Genomic DNA, 27950 nt, shown 5'->3' on the forward strand with positions numbered 1-27950 from the left:
GAAACAATTGTAAGTAGTTTAATTACTAACAAACTTTTCAACTCCTACACACTGCTTCCCTCTTCTGTGTCTTGTGTGCAAGTGTCAAATCACAAGTGGACAGAAATGTCAGACTTTGATGCAAAAACTTTAAATCCTGGTCATCAAACAAATGATAAGGCTTTCAAAATCAGATAACCCACTGGTCTCTTCGAGGCTTATTCTGCAAGATGCTGAAAAGTATTGCAGTTATTAACTCTAAAAAAAAAAAGAGAATCAAAAACAGTTCTGACGAGGCACTAAGCACCTTGAAAGATTAGACCTTAGTGTGTTTATAATTCACATCTGCATAGTATACAAAATTACACTGTCCTCTCTGTTGATGAAGGGCCAAACCCTGTCAAATCCTTGTTTATAGGAACAACTGCAATTAAGTCAATTGTACTGTCCTACTTGCAAATTCAGACTACTAAGCATTACTCTCCAGAGTCTTACGTGTAATTTAAAATGTTAGAAAAGTTAGACTCCTTAAGACCTTTAAACTCAAACTCTTCTTAAAAGTAAAACATGTTTTTGTTTTATGTTTTCATTTTCCTTAGTACAAAATTAAATCAGCATTAAATGTTAGGACAGCAGAAAGGGGTTTGGGTTTTTTTTTTCCCTTCACTCAATTTTTTAAATCCTGCAAAATCCTTGTTCAAGTATGTATTTAAGAAAATTCAAAGCTGATATAATCACATGCATTGCTGTACTATCAGGCATACATGGATTTAGAGACCGAGTCAAAATATGTGTAAACATTTTTTTTTCTTTAAACAACAAGAAAATATTAAGCAGTTATTTTCCCCATGCTTCTAAAAATGTAAACATATAGAGACACATTTCATTTCAAAGATAATTAAGGTATTTGTGTATTATTAACCTTGGCATTTAGATAAAGATCACATCCATGTTTCCAAGATAATCTTTCTTATAACAAGCAAAGTTTACACCTCTGTTGATGCCTTAAGTCTGCCTAGCTATAGCATCAGGGAAGAGGGCACCGTATAGTATATATAGAATGAAAAGAATCCTAGCAACCAGAACAAATGTAAGTCTATAGTAGAAAACCAATACCCCGGATCAGTATCCTAAGCCCTTTACAATGTTTTCTGCTTGCTAGTCTGTCATATCTGCAGACTTGCAACCTATGTCCTAGCATTTTTAGATCTCTTCACTGATAAATGATTACTTGGTTTCCTACATGTCCTATATCCAGTGGATTTACTACTTAATAAATACATTGTCAACTTATAAAGTGGAAAAGTTAGCTACATTATGAAGAGATATGTTATGAACCAAAGTTAAGTAACAGACCTCAAAAAATGTGTCTGAGTAGAAAGGATAACCTGAAGTCAGAGGACTACAATGTGATGAAGAAAAAATAGAAATAGCATTCATAGAAATGCTATACATGCAATAAATGCATATATTTGATAAAGGCAGTAACTAGAAAAAGAAAAAAGCCTACCCATAGGTAAGAGACTATTTCAGCTCCTCCAAATCCAAGAGAGGAGGGTAACAGTTATCATTAATTTCTGCTTTAGCAATATCCAAAGTACCATCTGTACTGTGAATGCTGCTAGCCTAATACAAATCATAACATCTATCAAAAGCCAGAAGAATTCCATTTCCCATAGTCTGTCTGTCTTAGATTGAAAGGGAAAATATTCTTCACTTAATACTTACAGGATCAATTTTGCTCTCATTTATACTGGTAAAAGTCCAAAATAATTAGACTGAGGTATGATGATTAAAATGTCTGTTGTTGCCCCCAACCTCCAGTATTACACTCCTTTGTTTTATCAGATTTCTTAATATGTATTGAGAACATCTAATTTTAAGCAATTAAAACATTAGCTTGCATCACTTAACAGTAAAAGGAGACAGTAAAGGAAAAGAATTATCACATAATTCAGTCTTCAACAACGGCATTTCTTCACTTAAATTTCTTTATATAGTATTTTCTTTACAACATCTAACATAAACAGAAAGCATTTTAAGAACAAGTATATCCTCCAGAAATTCAAGTCAACTTCCCATCAAACTGCATTGACCCTTTGTTCCTTCCCTGTCACTTCCCTTCCCTCCACTGACAAATGTCATGTAACTGCTGACAGCAGAATTTTTAGAGGTTTGATCCAGAAGACCAAGGGATGTAACTTAGACTTATTCTATTTTCCCCACCAGTACTAGTAAAATCAAGTTATTGCTTGATTTTTGCTGAGTAACAGCACTTTCATATTATTTACCTAACACTGTGATGAATTATCACATTTGCCATTGTCATGGGGTAAAAAACCAGCCTGGTTTTACTCCCAGCAAGTTTCCCCTCTGTAGCAGTTCTTAAAAGGCTGGCACTTCTCTTCAGGAAAAATTCTTTCCCAGGTGTAGTTTGGCATGGACAAGTGAGAAGCCACTGCTCCTCTGGACCTCTCCTGCAAATAGCTTCTCTCAAATCCTGGGTGTGGTTATTACCTGAGTACACTTCATTTAAGAAGCAATTAAAATAGCTAAGTCAGAGAATCCTAAGGAGTTTACAGTGTAGGAAGACCGATCTTTAAAAAACATCCTATAAAATTTTAGTTCTGACTCATTAATAGTTCCCCTGAATAATTTAGCCTGTCATCAAGTTGATTTGAACTTAGAAACTATGACTTACCAATAAAAACAAATTATTTTTAATTGCTTAGGTTTGTTTTTCTCATATTGAATGGATTCTGCCATGGCATCCTTGAGGTTTATGTTGAGCTTTTTTGAAGTGGCTGAAAGCTTGATTAGTTCAGCCATTCAATAGACTGTATTACTCAGCCCCAAGAAGGTAAAAGGCATTGCTGAAAAATTCTAAATATAGTGCCCAGTCTTGTGATTTAAGTGAAGTAATGGACATTTTGAGTCTTAACACCTCTCAGTATGTTATGCTGATTTTGAGGTTTGCTGCGTTTTCTGTCAGCGAGACAAAAATCGCTTTGCTGCACGTCCAGGGCACCATGTTGTTTCTGGAAGGTCAGTAACAGCACTCACGCTGATTGACCAATGGAGCACACTCAGGTATTCACAGCTCACTTTCCTCAAGTGTTCACAAATTCAAGGAAAATATATTTGAAGATTTTCTGTGGCAGTCTGTAGCCTCCAGTTAAAAACAGTACAAAAACAACACCTCCCAAAGCACTGCCTCCTCACCAGAGCAACAGAACTGAGGTGACAGTGAAGAGGTGAATGTTCATGCAATAAATGAATGCTAGCTGTGCAAACACCCAGCAACATCATTGTATAACCCTCCTTTAATAACAAAATGGAAAGCTTGGGGGTGCAAGTTCAAACCAACCTTGCTAGACAATATTTCAACACAACTCAAAGTCCTGTAACCTTGGTCATTCAAGCTGATAAATGCACATACTTTTTGCCTGTTGCAGAAGTCACCCTTTCTGCTACATCATGCACGTCACAATGATGTAACACAACTGCTCGACTTCAGTCACGAACTGGGCAGGGGACCTATGGGTGACCACCAGAGAGTGGCTGCTGAGGTAAATAAAGAGAACTTGAGCCATTTTGCTTCACACTCTATGCTCACAGAAGCTGAGCAGCCAGAGCCCACAACCACCTAACTGCTCATACTCAAGCTTCAACAAACCTCTACAGACGTATTTCAGGTAGGGTACACAAAGCTCAAGTGAACATGACTGAAAATGTGGGTGGAAAAAATGGAATACTTCTGACAAGAAAAACATTAATCTTGCATACGTTTCAGGGATGTGAAACAACGCATCAACCAAATTTCATTGTCCTTTATAGGCTTCCAAAGGCCTGGGAAGGAAGACAACAATTGCACTCCAGAAATGATAGGTTAGAGTTCTTAAAGATCTGCCTTAAACCTAATATTCAAAGCAATTTCTTTCAAATTCATTGCAAATAGTGGATTTAAAACTTTGTCCTTTTTTATTGGAGACTTATCTAGTGTTTGCATAGCAACTACTGTAACGAGAGCATAAAAGGAAAAAATTTAAAAACTGAAATGAAGCAGCATATTGTTACTACCATGAAAAAACCACACAAGATTGGCTGTTTAAAAGTGGAAAGTAATACACTCATAAAACTCATATTTTCATTACATATTGGATTTCAGCACACGGACAAAACCATCTTAGAGAAAATATAAGCTGACTGAATTCTGTCAACTTTTTATGGATTTAATCAATATTCTAGTAAAATATGCATAACTTTAAGTCAAATCATAAAGAAAATTAGGAAATTTTATCACTATTAAGTTTGGATTACCCGAAACTAATGTCACCCATCACATTCCCAAACATGATTCTATTCTACTTAGCTACACAGAGGTTTCTCAGAAGAAGTCTAATGTATGCCACAGTTGTTTTTATTTCCAACTTCAGAATGCTCCCCCCAGTCAAGCACATTCTCAACCTCAGCAGAGCCATTCTGTTTCAGATCCCTACCCAGAGGAGAGGAAAATGAGTTATATGAACCTAATTTCTTTTTTAAACTTTGGTCACTTGAACCTGGGGGTACAACAGCTCCACATTTGGGGCAGCCAACCCCTGACCTAAATAGCTGAAATCCAATGCTGAACATACTAACTTGCATGTAGGAAGGTGGGAAAAAAATGGCAATTTGTTAATACTCAAAGCTGAAACATTTTCTTAACTTGCAAGATAGTACCATATACTCCTTGATGTAAAGAGAAAAGGCTTTTCACTAGCAGGCCCTGTCACTCCCAAATTAAATACTGAATTGGCTTCAATGAAAAGGCCACCATGAACCTCGGCAGGCTTAAAACTTCTCCTAAAATACATGTTTCTAAAAACATATCTAATATATAAATGGGTATGTGCATTTGCTTGCATGTGTGTTAGCAGAGCAGGGGGGATAAAAAGCCTCTGAAGCAAAGTCAGCAAGTACAGCTTCAATATAGGTCAATTCAAGATAGGTAAAATAGACTTGACTATGAAGGTGGTGCAGGGACACCACCAAGCAGTGGAGAATGCTCAGGCTTGTGCCAGGAGGTGCACAGTTGATTCCCTTTGGGAAAGAAGCAGACAACAGCTGACAAAAATCTTCAAGCTTACATATTTTGCTAACCCCTATAAAGGAGGAGGGAAGAAAACATAACAGCATACAAAGAAGCAGCCACTTTGGAAAGTGTCTGCTTGCCCTTGCTTTGTTCCCATCCTCTGCTTAAAGCTCTAGATGATTACTGCCATCTTTGTAAATAGCAAAATTCTTCTATTTCAGTCAGGATTAACTGGGTGGCGGGGAATCAGAATTTGACAAGGTAACATTTTATAACCTGTAAATAACCCTCTCATATCTAGGCTAATGCAGTTAACCAAACAACTAGCAAGTTCTGTCTAGAGATAATTGTGTCTCTCTATTTTCAGCATTTGAAACCACATTATAAATTAATGATAAAAGCTAAAATGTATTACATCAGAAACATGCTGTACATGAAAGCATGCTACAGCTCCTTCATTTTCAGAGTGACATCTGAAAATAGGAAAATATAACCTAAACATCACAGACCATAAGCCAAGAGGCAAGAAAAGAGATCAAATAGTGCATATAGCCAAATGCCCTTCAGTCACATAATGATACTGAGTTATAAATCAATTTGGGGTACAATAACAAGGCAGAGAATGTTAGACTGAATGAACAGGGAACACCTGGGAGTCTAAAAGTCTTCATATGAAGGGGCAAGGGAAGCATACGTACACATGACTCTCCTCTTTTCCTAAAAAAGCATTTTTTGTATGACAGTTTTTGAAAGGCAGAGAAAGAAAACTGGAAAACAACTGAAGATGGAAAAAGTAAGTATCTCTCTTGGCTTTGGGAAGACTGTTCAGACCAATTTTAAAAGAGTTCAAGAAACCATTGGTCATAGAACAGATAGAACTAGTTAAATCCACTTTTTCATCATAACAATTTAGGGTTTTTTCCTAAGAAATAGAGAAACATTTATTTTCCAAAGCAAGCAACAGTTACTCCAGCTGCTGAACACACATGCTGGTAACTTAAAAAAAAAAAAAAAAAAAAAAAAAGCTGATTCTAGATACGAACTGAGTAGACATATGACTAAAGGACCCAATTTTCTTTCATGCTTAAGGAGGGTATGTGATCTTTAATGCGGTGAACTACCAAGGCTGCAGAAGAATGAAAAAATCTTACTTCAACACATCATAATCAACAGATCTGACAGTAAAAGATGTTCTTTAAACAATTCATCACAGCTGAAGAGGCTACTTAAATCAGTATTTGTTATTTAAATATGTGAATTAAATCTATGAAGTAAACCTTGGTTAGAACTACAACCATTAAAAAAATTCTCTATCACCTTTAGCACTCCACTGTAGCTTCCTATCCTGCAGTCTAAAACAATGTGTTAATCCTCTTTGAAGAGGATCAGTTTGGAGAAACCATGTAAACTTAAATCCTGAACAAGAGCACCTATGCTAAGGATTAACACACTTTAAAGAAACATGCATTGACTTTGCACCTTTAGATGATTCACCAAGTGCTCCCAGGCCAATGTGGCCCCAGGTCCCACTGAGAAAAGGGAAAATGCAACTTTCAAGCATCCCACACTTCAAGTCCCAACACATTCAGATATAGGAGACATGCAGCAAGACATTTAGCAGGATTAGGACAGAGAGCAAAAAAGTGAATTACCTCCAGGTAGCAAAGTCCCTAGAACTACAGAGCTTCCATACCTAGAACTGTACCCAGAAGCAATTTGTAATCCATCAGAAATAGTTTTAATACAATTTCTGAAGGTCACATACTGCAAAACAGGAAACTAGCAGCATTCTTCATCACTTGTAGCTTCAAAGCCACTGTTGGCTAGTTAACCATGCTGCAATGCATTGCTACAACCTCTCTTTCACCTGCATCCTCCAAGACAAAGTGCTGGCCAAGTCCATCTTAAGAGAAAATGGACACCCTCACATTATCAGGTCTACAGAAAAAAAAAAAAAAAGCCTATTTAGCTTCAAAGTGAAATCTCTGTTTGACATTAGTGTTATTACTGCTTTTATTACTTCCAGCCTTGGCTACTAGAAAAAGTTGCAACTGTATCAGCAAACCTGATTAAAGTCTTTTGTCTATTTGGAAATGCTCAACTACACTGCTTCATGCAACTTTGCATCGAGGAAAAATTAAGTATCTCAAGCGAAATTTGCAGTAACAATTAAGGTTCTTGTTTTCTGCCAAAAAAAGGAATGGGGTGCCACCCAAGCCCAGTCTTCAAACACTCAAGAGTTTATTATACACATACACAGAGCTACTTCAGGAAGTAAGCACACTAGAAAAAGGGATTGCTTTTGTCTTAGGATGCATGTATGTAATAAAGATTTCATGGGTACAAACAGGACCCTCAAGAAGTCATGGAATTTTATCCTCCTGCACAGGAGTGACACCACCTACATCATTCCTGAGGAATGTTTGTCTAATTGTTTTTAACTAGCCCCATTTCTCCAAATGATGGCAAACTCGGTCTTCCCAGACAGCCCCATTCAGTACTAACGTACCTTTATTTAACTTACAATGTTTAATCTATGTGGTTCTAATCACAATTTCATCACATAAATTCTTGTCACGTGCACTGAGCATGTGGAGAACATACTAAAGTTTGCAGCCAACTTCCACCTGTCTAAAAGTGAGTGGCTACTGTATGACTGAGCAGTTTATCCAGGACTGGCAGCAACGAGGAGGATGCCTTCAGTTCAACAGAGGAAGTACACGTGGCAGTATGGAAAGTTCTAAATTTTACCACTGCTGCTGACTGATAATATACAAACAAGGCCATGATTAGCTTAAGAGATAGGCACAGTGCCTGTTCTGCCCGTGGATGAAAATGTGCCCCCAGACATTTATTTCTATATAAAATGTGTGTTAAAATTGTTTTAGAGAACATCCAGTTCCTGTAAATGTTATGGGAAAATGACATTTACGACTAACCAGTCTCCTCTGAGTAACATGATGTGTTATTGTTGGCTGAGTGCCATTTTCTGTTATACAAAAAATAACAACTAATTGAAGTTTTAAAAAGTTTGTATGAATTGGATCCTTGCACAATTATGCCCAGTTCTGGTCAAAACAGCAGCACTAGCACTGCCCCAGGTGAAACAGATACCAGAAAAGCACCTATTTTCCCAACTGCCCCCCCAGAAAAAAGCATCCATAAAAGAGGTCCACCTTAAACCTACACACTGTGATGTTATATACAGAATAAAAAAACACAATCAAATTATAGACAGGATTTATCTACTGAAATTGCTTAAAGAAAACTCAGATTGTTCTCTTAATCTAAAACAAGTATTATCATTAAACTTTAAAGTGTAAAAAGATGACTTAAGGGTTACAAACTTACAGAGCTGAAGCAACTGTCTCATTCAGGGAATCAGAACTTCTGCAAACTCCTCAGTCACTTGAAGGATGCAGATTAAATAGCCAAGACAAAAACTCAGCCCTCCAACTATTACACTTCCATCAACAGTAAACACAGCATGGCAGTGATAACTTGGTAGGATTTGCCTCGTACAAACTAAACACACATGGCTGGGGTAATCAGTGCTAGTAGCAGCCTGACCAGAGATTTTCAGAACTTGGGCAAGCTGCGCTCCCTTGTTTGTGCCTAATCTTACCACGGGGAATGGGGGGAAGGCAGGCAGGGCTGTAAAAGACATTTTTCAGGAGCTCAGTTAACTCCTGCTACAATTTTTCACTTGCTAAATCCTAGCAGTAGGCTGCAATGGTAACGATTACTGGTACTGACACTCCAAACAGACAATGCAAACACATCACCTGCTCCCGGCGGGGGGCAGGGAGGGGGAGGAAAGACACTGTCCTGTTTATCTCAGTAGTAATGAGGTTTTTTTATAACACTGGTTATTTTAAAAACAGCTCAATAACTGTGGTCAAGCAATAATGTTCTAGCAGCAATGCTTAAAGTACACATTTAAAACTCAGATTCATAAAGTCACAGGATCTCTCCCATCAATTCAACTTGTTATCATTTAATATCAAATAATCAAATTTCAATTACACTGTCATTTTAAAAAATCACAAATTATAAAAAGCAGTAGTTGTCTTGGTTTATTTTGCATAGTTACCATACATGCTATTAAAACCTCTTTGGGTTAATAGTAATTCTCAAAATAATCTGTTACGGTAAGTCAACACTGCTTTTCCATTTTAATAAATCTGAAGTTCAGGCACAAAATTTTACTTGTTAAAGATGAATAAAAGACAAAAGCAGGACCCGGATTAGTAACTGAGAAGTTCTGCCTGCCTCAGTCTTGTTGCTTTGACCCCTATACCACATCTCTTGTGGTTCATCTTTCCATTTCTTTCTGAAAGCTTTCCATCTGCAAAACTATAATTTCCTGGCTGACGTAAATTTGAAGAGTTCCAAATTCTGGTGTTGCATCTGAAATTACGTGCTTTATTTCCGACTTTACAGGCAGTGTGAAGGGGGGCAGCGGGGGGGGGGGGGGGGGCAGCGGCGGAATGAATATGCACTATGGCAATACAAAAAACATCCCAAACTACTAACTAACAAAACCCAATTCATATTCCCTTGAGCCAGTTAAGTTATTGATGCATTTAGATTCAGAACAGAAGAGGATTAACAGTCACACTACATGCACAATTATATGCCAATGAAATGCCAACAGTAACAGATACTGACTTCAAAGAATACCTGAAATAGCTGTTAAATCTAGAAAGAAAGAAGAAAGAAGAGTGCATCTCAAAAACGGTGACACATCAGAGTCCAGCTCACAGTTCATTATGCCATGTTTTCTAGTAGCTGAACTCTGGGACCCAGAGTTTTAAGGCTAACTTCAAGTAAAGCTTATTAATATTGTGGTATTGTCAGGTCAGTGCTCATTTACAATTGTTTTTCAGGATAGCAGTCAAAAAAAAAACAAAAACAAAAACCTGTGAACGATTTAATAGGATCGCAACTTCTTCACTCCCACCTAAAAATCCTGCACCTTCCTAACAATCTGAGACATTGCGGTTAGCTACCATTACAAGATTAGAAATGAACGGACAGAATTAACAACTATCACCTTGCACATTTGAATAGTTACTGCCACAGAAAGCATTAATACTTTTTACAGAAGACTGATGTTTTGAGAAGTGATTTCCAAGAACATCTAGATATGGAAAGAATATAATTCAAGACAGAAAATTATTTTCTTAAACTGAGGTTTCATGATAAAACAAAACTGAATTTTAGTGCTGAATTAAAATTACTCCAACTGGAACTGAATGTTAATCCAGTCTTAAATCTTAAATTAACCAACATAAATTTGTTAAAATTTCTCATGCCATTTACTGTCATCAAATTCACACAGGATTTCATAACATTTATGAGCGCCAATATCCCTATATCACCAGGAAGAATTTTCAGCAGCTTAGTAGTTGTGAAATCATGGTCACAAACAACATTACTGTTCCAGATTAATTAATTTTCAAAAGAATATATTATCTGTGTATGTTTACTCAGCATCACAGCTAAATACATTGGGTTATCCATTTGAAATTTTGCCCGTTAACCCAGAACTGGCAACATCATTCATCATATATGACTTTTATTAAAGCTTGCAAAGCAAGTCAGCATTTTAAGCATCAGATAAAAAAAAAATAATTACTCTGTGGAGTAATAAGCAGAACTCACATCCCCCTCATTAAAAGTTCTCATTTCATAAAATAAATTTCCTTATTGGGAAATTTGCCTTACACACTAGTCTCTTGCAGTTGAGACACCCTTTGTGGAAGTTTGCATCCTAGTATAAACTAATGATTTAAAATATACATATGTAAATAATATACTGGACAACAAATTTTAAAATAAGCGTTCGTGTTCTGTTGGGAGGTTCTGACTGATTCAGATAAAGCCAACAGATTACACAACAGCTATGGTATGTTGTTGCTGGTGTAATTTCAAAGGCTTTTGACTTTCTTTATGACAGGAGGAAAAAAGAAGCATTAATAAAAGATAATAGAGAGCCATAAAAGTAGCTATAACATATGTCTTCATAAAAACTACACATCAGTAAGTAGAACTGTAAGCAAAGGAAAAAAAAAAGCATAGCCACCCCAAGACCAGAAACCCATTTTAACAAACCCAAATCTTGTTGCAATAAACTCTGGAAGGTACAGACAGGCTGGCTTTCTTCTGAAAATAAATATTTAACTGCCTTGATGTCAAAAATTACAACAACTTGTAAGATCTACCAGAAATGAAGCAGCATGTTTCTTCTCTTATTAAAGGCCAGACCATGGCTTACTGCTAACTGGGAAGAATGCCTCAGACGAAGAGGTATGACTTCATCTACATTTAAAAGCTTTCAGCTTAGTGTTTTTATTTGCATTGTAGAGGGGGAAATTCAAGCACATGTCCAAAAACTTTAGAAGCAAGTCTCCCTCATGTTATAACCTGTAAAACCTCTAGTAAGCCACATCTTTTACCTCAGGAAGGGTGAAGAGCACAAGCTAGATAAAAATACGTATCTTAATGATTTGCACACACGCATACAAAAAAAAAAAAGAGAAAAAGTCACAGATATTCAAAATCTCAGTCATTTCTGCAGGATGATCTGATAAGGATATTGATAAGGTGTATATTAAAATCACCTCAATACTTTGGTGGAAGGAATGATAAAAGTACACCTTTACAAAGCAACACCTATTTCACTTGCATTCTTACAGAACACAGCTTTTTCTAAAGTTATCATTAGAAGATTGCTTAAAGAAAAAAATAAATGATTGTTTATTCTTAGAGTAATGATACATTCTAGAACAAACTCAAAAAATTAAAAAATAAGGGTCTTGCAATCTCAGTCTCCCACGCTTTCTTTGGTTTCCCTGAAACTCACAAGGAAAAGCTGCCCCATTAGAATCCTATAAAAACATAAATTAAACAACTTCGATGTAATACATGTCCCCCCCCCATGACAACGGAAAATGCCACTTAAAGAAAAAATGCTATCATGTGACACCAAGACAATGAACTGGTTTGGGAGTCCCCATGTCTTGTGGAAAACACAGTCATCATATTGCTAAATATAATGTAGTGTAGCTGAAGCTATATGCACTTGAAAAAAAAACCAAAACCTGTAAAACAAGACAACACAATTGAATGCATGGTATTAACACCAAGAAGCTGTAGTATGCATACTGAGGAAAGCCATTACAAGCGATTACTCCTCTCTCAGAGGAAAGCTAACAAATACAATTTCTTTAAGGAAATAAAAAAGCAGGCAACTGGTATTGCAAACAAGTACAACAGAAAGCCACAATAAAGGAATAATTTATAACAGAAGCTCTGAAGAAAAAGTAATAAGACACTGCCCTGACTCTGTTTAACTACCTAACATTCATGTTCATAAAAACAATTTCCAATGCCTGTTTTTGCTGGCCTGGATTCAGAAAGGGTTCTTGTAGTCCTATGAAGTCAACTGCTTGGAATTATCCGTGAAAGCTTTGACTAAATGATATACCTACCTTTGCCTAATATTAAATTACATGATCATGAAATTCAACTGGAAATGAAAACGATAAAAATATTTTATTGGATAGGGGAGTGCCTGTTCTTTTTTTAATTATTATTTTTTTAAGCCAACTTTTTTTGACCTTTGCATATTTTTGGTAAAATTGCTCTCAAATACTCCGGATACACTTCTTCAGGAAGAGAGTATTTTGGATGAAGTTAACACAACGTATTTTTATTCTGTCACAAAAGTATGCAAAATATCACAAAGTACTCTTATAAGTTACAGCACTTCTTCAATTAAACATGTGATTTGCCTTAATTCAAATGATATACATAATCAAGCCCTGACCTGCAGAAGTCAGGTTCCCCAAAAAAGCTGACTAAAAACAAGCTATGAATTTAAAAAAAAAAAAAAAAAAACAAAAAAAACAAACAAAAAAACCCAACCCAAAAACCCCAACACCAAAAAAACCAAACATTTTAGGGTCCTCTTCCATTCCTAAGTGCATGTGCGCAGACACAGCTTCTGTGACCTACTGAACCATGAAACAGGAATTCAGCAGCCAAGGAAAAATTCTTCTGCAAATATTAACGGACTCCCAGTTGACTTCTTACAATATCAATCTCAACTCTGTCCAAGAAATCGTTGTCTATTCAGCACTGTTGAGGGCATTTTCCATATAGGAATACATGAATAAGCATACAATTATCAAAAACAAGTGCAAAAACTTGTTTAACTACACAATGTATTAAAAAAATATACCATGCTTAATACACCCCTTCTTTCTGTTTAGAAACACATTAAAATCCTTTAACTCACAGCTTCTGCACTATGCTCAGTAACTTACCTTCAATGGAGTGATTTTACAGAACTATTTTTTTAAAAAGAAATAAACCTCAGGGGTTAGAAATGCTTGTATTTCTCTTTGAATCTTAAAACTGCATTTATCTTTTGAACGAAGGAAACATTTCTAAATACCCTAAAGTCTTTTGGCATGACCAAAGAAACAGAATCTCTTGAAAATGCTTCCCAGTTTATACAATGATCCAGGTCAGATACCAGTAATTTAGGTACTTTCGTTCAAATAACCCTTGCAACACAGACTGGATCAGAGATTGGGTTATACTACCTTACTCAAGTACTCAGTTTGGGCTGGAAACTCAAGTGCTTTACTGAAACAAGTCCTAAGCATTCCAGATACCTTGAGAAATGAAGTCATAGAAGAAAGAGCGAGCAGAAGAAGATAGAAAAAAAATACAAATTGTACATACACTGATGCTCACTAGAAGGACTGCTGGGATTATTCACTTTAACATTTGTTAACTTACTTTATTTTTTATGCACAGTTATGTTATGTGCATCATAAAAACTTATACGGCATCCCTGTGAAAATTACAATTGTTGGTTACCATTTGGTCTAAGAGTTTTCTTTCCAAAGCAATTTAAGGGGCATCAGTCACTGGAGCACTACAGTTTCATTGGGCCAGAGAGATACCAACTAGTTAATACGGAAGTTTTGGGTAAGAATTGATTAATTTAGGTATTAATCACCTCAGCTAAATTTGCCTCACAAAAATAAATTATAGTGAAGCAAGCTAAAATGAATCAAATGCTAATAAGCCCAAGTCTATTTTAACAGTATTAATATAAGATGTCTTAACTCCATGCACACACAAAAACTGTGTTCATTCCAAATGAAATTGTTAGTTATACTTCTGTTATGGTTTTATATCTATGGCAACGGTAAATCATCAATTGAACTTCACTACTAAAGCATTTAGAGACAAGGGTGGGGAGGGAAGAGAGATTTTTATACTAAAAAGAACTTAAACTCAAAGTAGCACAGAAAAGGGGACAGAAGTTCATACACCAACAACACAGTAAAAAGCTGCCTCTGAAGATGGTGCAGTCTTCTCCCCATTTATTTGTTCTGTCAACCAGCAGTATTCCTTCAACCTCATTTCGCAAACCTCTCCCTCTCCACTTATACTTTTTCATGTCTGTTTTCCCCATTATGTTAATTGACTGTTGTAAAGAATCTGGGGCTGCTTTAAGTCTTTGATATCACTCTATTTATTGCTACTTCTCATTCTGTTAATTTTTCATGTAAAGCATTTCATTACATTCAGTATAGTGCAAGTTAGGCACTAAAACAAAAACAGTGGGGATGGTGAAGATGTTATAGAAATTTCATAGTCATAGACTTCCATACAATATCACCATTAAATCAGACAAGTCTGATGGACAGTTGTAGAATGCCAGGTACTTCCTCTCTCTGTGCAGGGAAACTACAATGCTGCCAAAGGGGATGCTGCTGAGGCAGCCTATTAAAGGCCCAGAAATAAATGCCTCCAGTCAGTCAACAGCTAATAAAGAGCTGTGCTGTTATCTAAGCTCCTCCTGAACTAAAAGGATGGCTGCAACAGGAACTTGTCAGTGGGAAGCTGTAAAGACTCACCACTTGGACAAGGGCATCACAATAGTGACTGGAGACAAATGTGGAACAGGAATCTTATGTTTCAGCAGCAACTTCCAGAGAGTCATCATCATATTTCAAAGGGGGGGAAAAAATAAAAAAAAGTAAGGGGCCTCAGCTAATGAGTACTGAAGCAGTCATTTTGTGCAAATACAGTCCTGATATGCAACTCATCTCCCTTGCATGATCTACACAACTGGATACATACCATACATATGAACAACAGTGAAACATACAAATTCTAATACTTTATTACTTCTACCTAGACTTTTCAGATTTTTCTTTAATACCAGAATATACTTATAGTTTGGCTCTGGAAAAAATCTAATTGAAAGAAGGCAAATGTGCTGGCCAAATCTAATCGTACCTCAAATCAACTCCACAAGCATCTCCCTGACAAACAGAAGTCCACAAAAGAACTTCATTATTTCAGGTATTTGGAGGTTTCTTAGGATCTCACATAAACAAATGCACAACCTTATCCCAAGTCTCTAACAAATTAAGTATGTTGCATCTCAGTAAAGACTGAGTACCAATACAAGCTTGTAAAACTAATTTTGGAAAACAGTTATGAAAAACTTCAAGAATCATGTAAAAGCAGGGTTGCACTTAGATGTATCTGCAAGTTTTGGATATTAGAGCAAAACCAAGCCTAAAAGACAGCAAGACGTTTGGGCTTTCCTAAGTTCAAAAGGCACAACCGGAATACCTGTTTATCTCCTGACTGCATTTTTTTTTGTGTGTGTGTGTATGATACAAGGTCACAAGGCCTGCCTTTTCAGTGAGGACTGACTTACCTACAATGTTTAGTCTTGCTCTGATGTGCTGCTTAGAAATTGACATTAGGCAGCCTGACTAACTGCATAGTGTGGCTACATTTCCTTCACATACTTTAACATCCATAAGGTTTAATCATAAAGCATCACAAAGCATCATAAAACATCAGGATGGTTTATAAGTAACTTACAGTTACTAGGAGGTTTATGATGCTGTAAATCATACCTGCCCTTGAGGGCTGCGCTGATTTAATTTCTCAACCACTATGATAATCACATTTCTTGAAAAAACCACCCCCCCCAAGCCCCCCTCAAAACCAAAAAGCACGCAATACCCGCCCCCGCATGCACATATGTAGCCTCAGCAAACAGCCAAGATCAGTGTTGTTCCAGCGCAGAATACCAAAAAGTTGTGTTGCACTGATACCTGTCAAAACCTGACAATGTAATCAAAGATGCCTAATTACTGAAGTTGTTAAGTCTAAATGATCATATTGAAGTGTCCATTACAAAAGAACTTCTGAGTAGAAAGTAAGGCCTGTGGGCACTTCCCCATGATGCTACAAGGAGAGATCTATCTGCTTGTAGTTACAAATGGATGTTCATGCACATCTGGCAGACACGTCATAGTATTTCAACTGTGTTTTTAAATGCCCATTAGAATGGCTACAAAATACAATATTATTTCCTCCCACAGATTGAAAAAGCTTCTTGAACAAGAAACAGCATATCAGGCAAAAAAAGAGAAGGAAAGCAACAAGAAAATAGCTGAACTGAAAGAAGAATTGACTAAACTGAAATCCTTTGCTTTAATGGTGGTGGATGAACAGCAAAGACTCACTGAGCAGTTGAATCAACAAAGTCAAAAAATTCAAGAATTAACCACTTCTGCACAACAAGCACAAGAGAACCTGGCTTTTGCTGAAGCAAAAGTTCAAGAAGAGGAACAGAGAGCCAGCAGGCTGGAGGCTGAACTTCAAGCCCAAAGCAGTAAGATTTCCCAAGACCAAGAAGCAATGATGGCCAAACTAACCAATGAAGACAGTCAGAATCGTCAGCTTCGGTTAAAATTAACTGCTCTCAGCCGACAAATTGATGAGCTGGAAGAGACCAATAAATCTTTACGAAAAGCAGAAGAAGAACTGCAAGATCTAAGGGATAAGATAAATAAGGGAGAGTGCGGGAACTCCACGCTTATGACCGAAGTAGAAGAACTACGGAAACGACTGCTGGAGATGGAAGGAAAAGATGAAGAACTCATAAAAATGGAAGATCAGTGCAGAGAACTTAATAGAAAGTTAGAAAAAGAAGCATCACAGAGCAAGAACCTTAAAGGGGAAGTTGACAAACTCAATAAAAGAATTATGGAGCTGGAGAAATTAGAAGATGCTTTCAACAAGAGTAAACAGGAATGTTACTCCCTGAAATGCAACCTAGAAAGAGAAAAAATGTTAACAAAGCAGTTGTCCCATGAGCTGGATGGCTTAAAAGCTAGAGTTGGTGAGCTTGAAGCAATTGAAAGTAAGTTAGAAAAAACTGAGTTTACCCTTAAAGAAGATTTAACAAAGCTGAAGAGTCTAACAGTGATGCTTGTGGATGAAAGAAAAACTATGGGTGAAAAAATAAAGCAAACAGAAGAAAAGCTGCAAGCTGCAACTTCTCAGCTTCAAGTAGAACAAAATAAAGTGATGTCTGTTACAGAAAAACTAATTGAGGAAAGTAAAAAGGCACTGAAAACCAAATCTGATGCAGAGGAAAAAGTGTCTAGTGTTACAAAAGAAAGAGATGAACTGAAAAACAAACTCAAAGCAGAAGAGGAGAAAGGAAATGATCTTGTTTCCAAAGTGAATATTCTAAGAAAAAGACTTCAGTCACTGGAAGCTGTTGAAAAAGAGTTTCTTAAAAATAAACTTAAGGAGACTAGTAAATCCACCACGTCCTTGCAGCAGGAAAACAACAAAATCAAAGAGCTTTCTCAAGAAGTAGAGAGGCTTAAGCAGAAGCTGAAAGAAATGAAGGCCATAGAAGATGATCTTATGAAAACTGAAGATGAATTTGAGTCTCTAGAACGAAGATATGTCAATGAACGGGACAGAGCCAAGGTTCTATCAGAGGAGCTGGAGGCTGTGAAAATGGAAGTGGCTAGGTATAAATTAACAGAAAAGGCAGAGTCCAATCAAGAGCAGCGCCTTTTTAAGAAGCTCAGAGAAGAGGAAGCTAAATCAAGTCACCTTTCCAGAGAAGTAGATGCACTGAAAGAGAAAATTCATGAATACATGGCAACAGAAGACCTAATCTGTCACCTCCGAGGTGATCATACAGTCCTGCAGAAGAAACTCCTTCAGCAAGAAAACAAGAACAGGGAGTTAGCAAGAGAAATGGAAAGCCTCACGAAAGAATTGGAGAGGTACAGACGCTTCAGCAAGAACTTCAGGCCCAGTCTCAATGGAAGGAGAATTTCTGACTTGCAAGTTTTTTCTAAAGAAGTCCAGACAGATCCAGCAGACAATGAGCCACCCGATTACAAAACCCTCATGCCTTTAGAGAGAACAGTCATAAATGGGCAGCTATATGAAGACAGTGATAATGAGGTCAAAGACAACAATGAGGAGGAACAAGCAGTGTCTTTCAAAAGCAACCCACCCATTGCAAATGCCGTGAACAAAAAATTGTGGATCCCTTGGATGAAGTCCAAAGAGAGCCACCCTCAAAATGGAAAGATTCATACAAAGCAAAATGGAAACTGTGCACAGACTGGAGACCTCGTGCTAAGCCATACACCTGGCCAACCTCTTCACATAAAAGTAACTCCAGACCATGGACAGAACACAGCAACACTTGAAATAACTAGTCCTACCACTGAAAGTCCTCACTCCTACACAAGCACAGCAGTTATACCCAACTGTGGTACTCCAAAGCAAAGAATAACCATTATTCAAAATGCCTCCTTAACACCTGTAAAATCAAAAGCAGCAGAAGGTTACATGAGCCCAGAGCAAGTAATTTCTCCTATTACTATGGCTACTTTTGCAAGATCACAAACCCCTGAATCATGTGGTTCTTTAACTCCTGAAAGAACAATGTCCCCTTTGGCTTTACCAGGTTCAAGTCCTCAGGAACAAATACTCTGCTCGGAGCCTTTGGAAATGGGAGCCAAGCATGCCATTTTTAGAGTATCCCCAGATAGGCAATCATCATGGCAATTTCAGAGATCTAACAGTACGGGATCAAGCGTAATAACTACTGAGGACAACAAAATCCACATCCATTTAGGAAGTCCTTACATCCAAGCTCTCACCAATTCCAAGCCCATCAGCCCTTGTAATCCGGTGCAAGACAACAGAACTCCAGCACTAGCTAATGGCCTACCCAGTAAGCCCACCAATAAAATCACCAGCAGTATTACTATCACACCAACAGCCACTCCTCTCCCACGGCAATCACAAATTACAGTAAGTAATGTCTATAACTGACCCCCATCCATGCTGACACCCTTACCAGCAACCCATCCTGTTTTTCATCCCAGCAAGAATTATTTGGAACAGCCTCTTTACTTTGGGAGAGATCTGTGCATGAACTATACAACAGTATATGGAACTAACGTTAAGTTTTGCCTGCTTAGTGTTATCAAGTGTGCACTTACTGTATATCTTCTCATTGAAATACAGTTATGTAAAACATTTAGTCTTGCACTTGTATAAATGCATCTTTATGTATTTCCATTTTCAGAATAACTCACATTACTTTTGACTGCAACTTGCCTTGGTAAAATATTTTAACACTACAAAACCAGTAAATAATTGATTATTTTTATCATTGCTTGCAGAATATTTTTGTTCATTATGTGTTTTGTATTTTTTTGCATGTACGGTAGAACTTGAATTAAGCCATAATATTGCTTGCTAACTTCAGGTAAGACTTGATTCATTATCTTCCCTGCTATTTCCCCAACTCCTCCTAGCCCTCTCATTTCACTTAACTATCAGTATATCACACACAAATACTCAGAATATTATGTACTGTATCTCATTACAAATTTATGATGCATACATATATGTTCCAGAGCACAACCACGACTTTTCCTCCACGTTTTTTTTTTTTGTTTTGGGTTTTTTTTACACTGTTTGGTTAAAACTCTTTTTAAACCCTGCTGTAAAACTTTCTTGTAAGTGAACTGAATTCACAAGCATGCATCACAAAATGATTCTCCCCAAACAAGCCAAGTGTTTTTTTCCAATACAACAGAAAAACTGCTATCATTTAGGTATGCTGTAAAACAGTAAGCAGCAACACTTACATTCTTAAAGGATAACTCAGAATAATGGATTCACACATAATATTCAAATTTCATCTAATCTCCTAGCCATCAGTTCAGCATACAATATACATCACACAGGTATACTGAAGAAGAAACAAGATTAGCAAACTATGGCATACCTTCATATTTTTCATATAATAGGCAGAGAAGCTTTGACAGAAAGATTAAGAAGTAGTACTAGACCAACCCTCCAAACACGTAGGCCTCTAGGACTAGGATAAATAGGAGTACCATACAGAATGGACAAAACAGGTTAAGATATTTCAATGATGGATACAGTATTAGTGCCTAAGAAAAGGACAGAAATGTAAGCAATTCTGTCCTTTACACATGTGCCGAGCAGTCAGTCTTAACCTCCCAGAGAATATTGCTAGTAGTGGACTAACTTCACACTGAATGTGAATCAGCCCAAAAGACCTGGAATGCAATTTCAAATGTCTCTTTTTCTCAAAAGCTGTAAACTGCAAATGTAAATTGGAACATTGCTTCTTAGTTTAAAAAGTTAAATGCCCATGTATCTTATGCTCTTGGAAGGGGGATTATTTTTTTGAAAAATTCAAGCTCCTTCTCAACCAGGAAGTTTGCAAGTAAGCAAAAAGTTCCTATTCACTAAACCCTTATCTTTATTCAGCTTACATTATCTAGAGAAAAAAAAAAAAATCATTTCTGCAGTATAACTTAGCAACTGATTCAGCAAAAGACTTTGGTGCATGCTTTCACATAACAAGGGACTTTTACCATTTTAAGTCCTTTTGATGGACAAGAATCTAAATGATTACAACTGTAGGTAATAACTGATTTTAGAAGGAACATTTTCTATTGAAATGCAAAGCCCACAACCCATACACAGTTTTTCTCAGTAAAGTTAACAATGGGAAGAAAAACATTAAATTATAAGGTATGTGGCAGAAATGGATATAACAAGTGTATTACAGTTGAGCAGTAGCAATTTTAAAATGTGGACCTGCACAACCCTAGCTTAATGTCATGCATAACCTGATACAGCATCTCTGAAGTTACTGGGCTTCATAAGAGGTCACTCCTACTTGTTTTGTCTCAGTTTATCTCCAATGACTGTAAAAGTGAAATGTGACTAAGATCTGGGTCATAAGTACCTAGTCTTATTCTGCAAAGCAAACTTTGGCTCCCACCAACTTCAGCAAAAGTTACTGATCAAGACAGCAGCCAGCACTCAGGCAAGTCAAGATTATAGTAATTTTAGATTGTGTTAATTATATGAACAAGTTAATTAACTACATTCAGGTTACACAGTCTTAACCGCAGGGCTCATTCAAAATAAAAAAGCAGTCCATTCCAAACACGTTCTCTGCACTTCTAGAATTTGGGATACTGCATATCCTGCTGATCCATACCCAAGATCTCTGCAGGGACACATTACAAGAAAAAAAAAAAAAAAAACAAAACCAAAAAAACCCACAAACCTTTGTTTCATACCTGGGTTCCAAAATACACAGAAAATGTGTTGACCATTAACCACCTGGCCATCTATTACAACATCTTATAAAAGAAAAGCATAAATCCGGACATAGCAATAAGCACGCTTAGTCCTTTGGACAATTACCAAGCTATTATGAATAAGGGCATTCAGAGTTTAAAGCTAGGTTTTGAATACAAAACCTAGGTGAGAGTTCACACTACTTACAAGTTTAATTATTAAATAGGACAGTACTGCTGTTCACGTCTTAATCCTTACACTCATGATGGTTTACCAGTAACTGTCCAATTGACAAAAGACAAAGGAAGCACCCACTTATGACCCTTAACTCCTAAGTAAGAAGCATCACCACTGCCTGTAAATGAACTTGCTACTTTTCCTAAAAACACACCTTGATTAAGGGATAATGTTTACATTCCCCTGCTGATGAAACAATCTGTGTGTAGATCTTCACTGACTTCACAGTGGAATTTTTGTCATTCATCTCAAGAGACGAAAAATCAAGTAATTATTTTGCCTGAAAATAAGGTTTGCAGAATAAAACAGGTTCATCCTGTTCAAATTCCCAAGATCTATTTTCTCTGCTGTGCGGTTTGAAATAAACACCTGTATGTATTTGTTGAGAGCTGAAACTTACTTAACTGTTTGAACAGAAATAAGTTAGCTGTAATTTTATCATAAAATAACAAATAGGAAGCATAGTTTAAGGACTTAAATTACCTATTTACAAATTAACCTCAAGTTATTCAGATCACCACTCCATATTTCAGATTATTTCCATTTTGCTGAGTGGGAATATTCACCCACTTCCTTGGCAGACAAAGAGAAAACAGCAGAGCAAGGAGAAAATTAAATGAGCTGTCTGCAACTTGATTTAAACACTCTGAACAAAACATCTACCATAATTATATTAAAATTCAACCAAGTAAGGCAGCTTTTCTAGGAATTTCAATCATTCTATAAATGGTAAGTATTGCTGTTAATTTGGAGGCTGAGACACTTTTGTTTTCAGCATTTGCCTAAAAGCCTAAAATCTGATAGGTATGTAATGATTCAATTAAACGTTAAAGGGAAATGTGGTCACAAAGTAAGTAGCATATATCAGAGGGATTCAACTGTGAAAGAGAACGTAAAAGCAGCTTTCAGCAGATCATAATATCAATGCTTCTCTTTTCCAAAACTCTTAGAAAGCATCTCCTCTGAAGTCTGAAAATCTACCCTTTCCCCTGGATGTTAAGTCCCCAGGAAAAAAAGGGAGAATTAACTGATAAAAAATGGCAGTAGTTATCAGCCTTCCTTCATCTTTTCAGTTTTATTTCAGTGAGTGAGCAAAGGAACACAAGCAAGGGCAGCACAAACAGTTTGGTGCTCAGCATTTTTAAGTCATTCTTTTTATGTGATTAAATATTTCAGAAGAAATATTTGTAATTTTTGTCCTTACAGCGAGGATGGATGAGGGGAGGAAGAGGGAAAAGGAGAAAGAAAAAAGAGAATAAGAAGCAATAATGGTATTCTGAGAGCAAAGTGTCCATCCATCAACTCAGAGGTAGTATTTCAAGTTATTTAAAAACCTCCCTCAAGTAACTAATTAAGAAATAGAATTGACAAAAATTAAAGGAGCAGCCAGCTAATCTTCCTGATCCCCCCTCATCTGGGGACAGAATGTAAGGCTATAATAAGAAAAAAGAGCTGTATGTAAACATCTCATGGAAGGCTTAAGAAGTAATGCTCCCCGCACTGGGGAAAAAATAATCAGAAACAGAGCTGTACAGCACCACTTTCTGATTGAGATTGAATGGATGCTGCAGGGTTAGGTGATGGAAATGGAGTAACCATCTGCAGGATGACTTTGTCCCTAGGAAACAGATAGAGACAGGCAAAACAAAAACTGACAACTGCCTAATCTCCAGGCTTAAGCAAAGATTACCAAAACATTATGTTACCAAGAAACAGAAGAGAAAAAGACCTTATGGTTCAAGTAGAGCACAAGTGGGTGTATAAAGATATTTTAAAATTAACACCAAGTACTGTAAGTGGGAAATTGATAAAAAAAAAAGACCAACCTTAAAAATGTAAGCAGCATGAAGTGTTTTCACAAACCTGCAGTCAGTAGCCCCAAGATGCAGCTGACTAGCACACCACTCAATGACCCACCATACTGTGGGCACCCAGAAAGCCTCAAATATCAGAGCTGTCAACTGAACATGATTCTCCTCTGACCACTAAGCAAAGTACTCTTGGGAAACTGATTTTGAGTACAAAAGGAAAGATCTCTTATCAATCACTCTCTATTTGCCAAGCAGAGGCCTGATATCACACAGTCTTCATACAGGGATGGACAAAAGAAGCTCCCTCTCCTTTCTTACCCCCTACCACATCCCATATCACAAAACACTGCCCTTACAGTTATGCTGTCATCTCTGTTCAGGAAGGCAGCACAGAGAGCCAGGTCAAGAAACTAACCTGGATTTTTAAAAACAAACAAACAACCAAAAAAACAAACAAACAAAAAACACAAAACACACACCACACTCCACAAATCTTTATTAAAAAAACAGGATCCATTTCACAGCACATCTCTACAAAAGAGCTACATCAGCATAACTGAAGGGGCAAGCAAAAAGGATAAGCACTTTATACTGCAATCACTGCCAAAGCCCTGGTCCCATCACCTTAGATGCTACCACTATTGTCTGAAGAGATACAATCTAGCACGCAAATACATCACAAAGCACTCCAAATATACAACAAACATTCATCAGTCCCATTAACATCCTTCTGGGGTAGTAAGAAATTACTCCTCTTTTAGGAGAGAAGCTAATTGACTTGTGCAAAATCACAGCAAGGCAGCTTCAATTGTGATTAGAATCTAGCATTTCTTATCCTTGATTGTCTCATACTCAAGCCATTATAGGTCATGTTTTATCCCGTAGAAACATCAATCTCGGCTGGACAAAAGGTAAAGGTTTTTTTAAAATATCATTTTTATATATATATATATATATATAAAAAAACATTTTTAATATATATTTAAAATAGAACTCTGATTAACACACCTTTAAATGTGGCCTTCACAAAGGAAAACAGCCTGCTCCCAGCCAGAAAAAAAGCCATGATGGTAAAAGCAGAGAGTTCTTTTTCCTTCTCCATGCAGAACACATTTGAGCCCAACCTGGTTACCCCTGTATGCTTCTTCAACATATATATTAATTAATATGGGAAAAATATATTCAAAGCTTTTGAACAAACCATATTGATACTGAAGACGTTTTCATGTTAAAACGTGTGCATAGGTGTGAGTGCGGTTCCACACATCTTTAAAAACTGCATACTTAGAAATACCCAAACACATATATCCCTACCTGCCCACAATCTGTACAGAATAATAGCCGCTGCCAAGAATCATACTGAACAAATGGCAGTGCAGCTTTAAACCAAGTGAACTGATGATCTCACACAGATTTGTAAAATAATGTATTATATAAAAACACTAACAGCTAAGCACCAGCAGAAGATTTTAAGTGCCGGCACTACCCTCTCCTGGACAGAATTAACATTGCAGTGTGTTTGGTATCCTTTAAAAAGGCCATACTCCTACCGTTCTTAGGGACCCTAAAGCGCTCTAACAAGGTGCCTGAGATCCCTCCTTGTTTCAAGGGGCAAAGGGAAGAAAACTAACAGCAAGCAACTGTTCACTTCAGAGAACAGCCAGCTGCATAGCGATGTTGATCAACCAGTCCCAGGTAAACCCCTGTCCTAGGGGAGCTGACCCACAACATAACCTTACCTTTCCCTGCATCTTGTCGATTATCTGTTAAAAATGAGTCTTTAAACTATCTTATGTTTAAAAGATTATCACATTTCCCAGTGAAGACATGTCCCAAGAAAAGCAAGGCACATAACAGAATTTTAGCAATTAGGAATACAACTTCTCCCTCCAACTCTGTCCAACTGTGCTTCTTTTCCCTACCACCAGAAAGTAGATTTAAACCTGGTGTTCAGGAAATAAGACCACAGTGACACGTTTGGGTACATGACTGCAAATCATGTCACATATATGGAAATTATTTCTAATATTAATATAGATTTTTCTGTCAAATAGGTCATATTATTGAAATCAAGAGTGCTGTAATATGCCAAATATCAGCAGAACAGTAGAAATCACAGAAGACAGAGCTTAGAAGGGAGCTCGGGACATTTTCCAGCCTACGCCCTTACTACAACTTGACTTAAACCCTTCCAAACAAATGCCTGGTTCATCCTGTTCTAAAAAGGTTCTGCAATGACAATTTCACGGTTACCCCAGGAATCTATAACAGACTGGACTTCGAAAACTGTTTTCTCTGCAACAGACTTTCACATATTAGAAGACAATTATCATATCTTTCCTCAGTTTTGTTTTTGCTCTCCCACTTAATAGCTCAAGTACTACAACTGTACACATTACTAATCATTTTCCCTCTGCAGAGCTGTTTATAATGGTGTGACAATGCAGTGCCCCAAGCTGGACTATACTATACTGTGGCTAAGGTCTTACCAATATTAGTAAGTATAAGGATTATTTATACTGCTCCTGCTTATACATCTCAATATAGTCATGCACACAAGTGGGTTGCATAAAAGGAAATGCAGAGCAACTGAGAATTTTCCCTCTGGATTCCTAGAAGACACCAGACCTAGTGAAAGAAAAGGAAATATCCAAACGCCCTGTGCAGTTCAGGAGGCCTGACTGGAAATTTCAGCCAAAGCTGTCTTGTTTGAAGACCAAAGAGGATATTCAGGTTTATCGCTTAATCTTAACTCATTCTCACTTGCAGACCTGGCTTACGTTTGGACTGCATTCAATCATCCAGGAACAAACTTAAGTCTGGCAACAGGCATGCTTGTGCACATACAGATACATGGACTTCTGTGTAAAGGACCTTAAGCACCATCCCCCAGCCACCCTCAAGAAAGTTGAAAATTATACTCTCTGACGTTCAAATTTCTTAAACTAAAAATTTAAGCAGTGAGAAAGAACCTTATCTAAAGTTACTTCTCCTAGATCAAGTTCTACAATGACTGTAGAAAGGTAAATAATAAAACTTACAGCAGAAATACTACATGCTCCCCCCCTATTTAAATGAATACAGTTCAAACAGGAAGCAAAGCATACATCATACTTCCGGGGGCGGGGGGGAAGTATTAGGACCAAAAGCAGGAGAACTACTCGAACAGTACAGAAACAGACATATTTTCTCTCCTTGACACCACTTCCCCCACTTGCCTTAGCTCACGCCCCAGAAAGCAAGCATTGTATTGTGGTAAAATACCTTATGACCCATATAAATAACAGATAAGCTACCTCTGTGCCCATGGGGGGGGGGGGGGGGGGGGGGGGGGGGGACCAAAGTGTGTACAGAATATATATCCTGATATTTCAGAGCATGCTTTCACAGTTGACTTGCTGAAGTTAAGAAGGGCCATTTTCACAGTCACGTGTGAAAATTCCAAAATTGTCACCCGTGGAGTGTTTGTCCCCATCCCTGAGGTACCTACTGTCATTCACTATGAAACAACTAACACAGCTGCTGCATGTGAGTTCTCACTCTAACACTCTTTCTCCTGCCAATTCCTATTGACCTCCCCTTCAGAAGTTAATTTAAAACTGAGGAAGTTAAAAGATCCTTATGAAACTGCAGTTTTCTTGATTCTTAGATCATTGCTTGCCTTGAAAATGAGCTTTAACTTCTTATTTCTACAACTGTAAGCACTACTGACAAAAACTTTGGTATTTTCTGAGTCTAACACCTTAAACTAATATGATGCTGTTATATTTACAGACAGACATACCAAATCTTCTCATTTCAAAAATGCGTCTAGTTTAATGTCTTTGGGGTTGGTTGTCTTTGTTGATGCAGTAACTATTTGCTGATATTTACTTAACTGTGTTTAGACACATTAAGTAAAGGGAAACTGCACAACTACTCAGATAGGTAGCTCCTGGGTAGCATTTCATTTGTAGGGGTGTTTTGAGAGCACTGATGGGGAATTCACAAGGGCTCTCCAGAGCATGAAAGGCAGCTCAGTTTGGTTTTTGACAGATAAACATATCTTATTTCCTCTTCTGTCACTTGGAAAGACGGCAAATATAGAATTGGCCTACAAATGGGAACTCAGGGAGCCACAACAAAACAGCAATCATGAACACAGAGCCAGCAAATTCGGAACACATGTGTGTGTCAAAAAAAGAATGGGGGAGACTGAAAACCATTCATCTTGAGGGAGAAAACAAATTGCTAGACAAGGTGCATACATTTGAAGAGATTCTTGGTGTGCACACAGACTTCTCATACATAGATAAGAGTTAAAAATCAAATTGAAAAAGCCCACCAAAACCTATATA

At 37.2% G+C, this 27950-nt stretch overlaps 2 protein-coding genes across 7 annotated transcripts in view; one reads left to right on the forward strand and one right to left on the reverse strand.

Moving 5' to 3' along the window:
- Positions 1-27950, reverse strand: part of CMSS1 (cms1 ribosomal small subunit homolog) — a 244933-nt gene that overhangs the window by 206631 nt on the left and 10352 nt on the right. The window lies entirely within an intron of this gene.
- FILIP1L (filamin A interacting protein 1 like) overlaps positions 1-27950 on the forward strand; it is a 37270-nt gene that overhangs the window by 779 nt on the left and 8541 nt on the right. For 2 of the 4 annotated variants that reach the window (XM_030020070.2, XM_041124876.1), the window contains exon 2: positions 16489-19243. In XM_030020070.2, coding sequence (XP_029875930.1) covers positions 16604-19243 — 2640 coding nt within the window. In that variant the 5' untranslated portion in view covers positions 16489-16603. Of the gene's footprint in view, positions 1-16488; positions 19244-19665; positions 19868-25667; positions 26663-27950 lie in introns of those variants that run through there. The other 2 variants (XM_041124878.1, XM_041124877.1) reach the window with 2 other exon arrangements.

The sequence above is a fragment of the Aquila chrysaetos genome, chromosome 7, assembly GCF_900496995.4.
Source record: "Aquila chrysaetos chrysaetos chromosome 7, bAquChr1.4, whole genome shotgun sequence".
NCBI lineage: Eukaryota > Metazoa > Chordata > Aves > Accipitriformes > Accipitridae > Aquila > Aquila chrysaetos.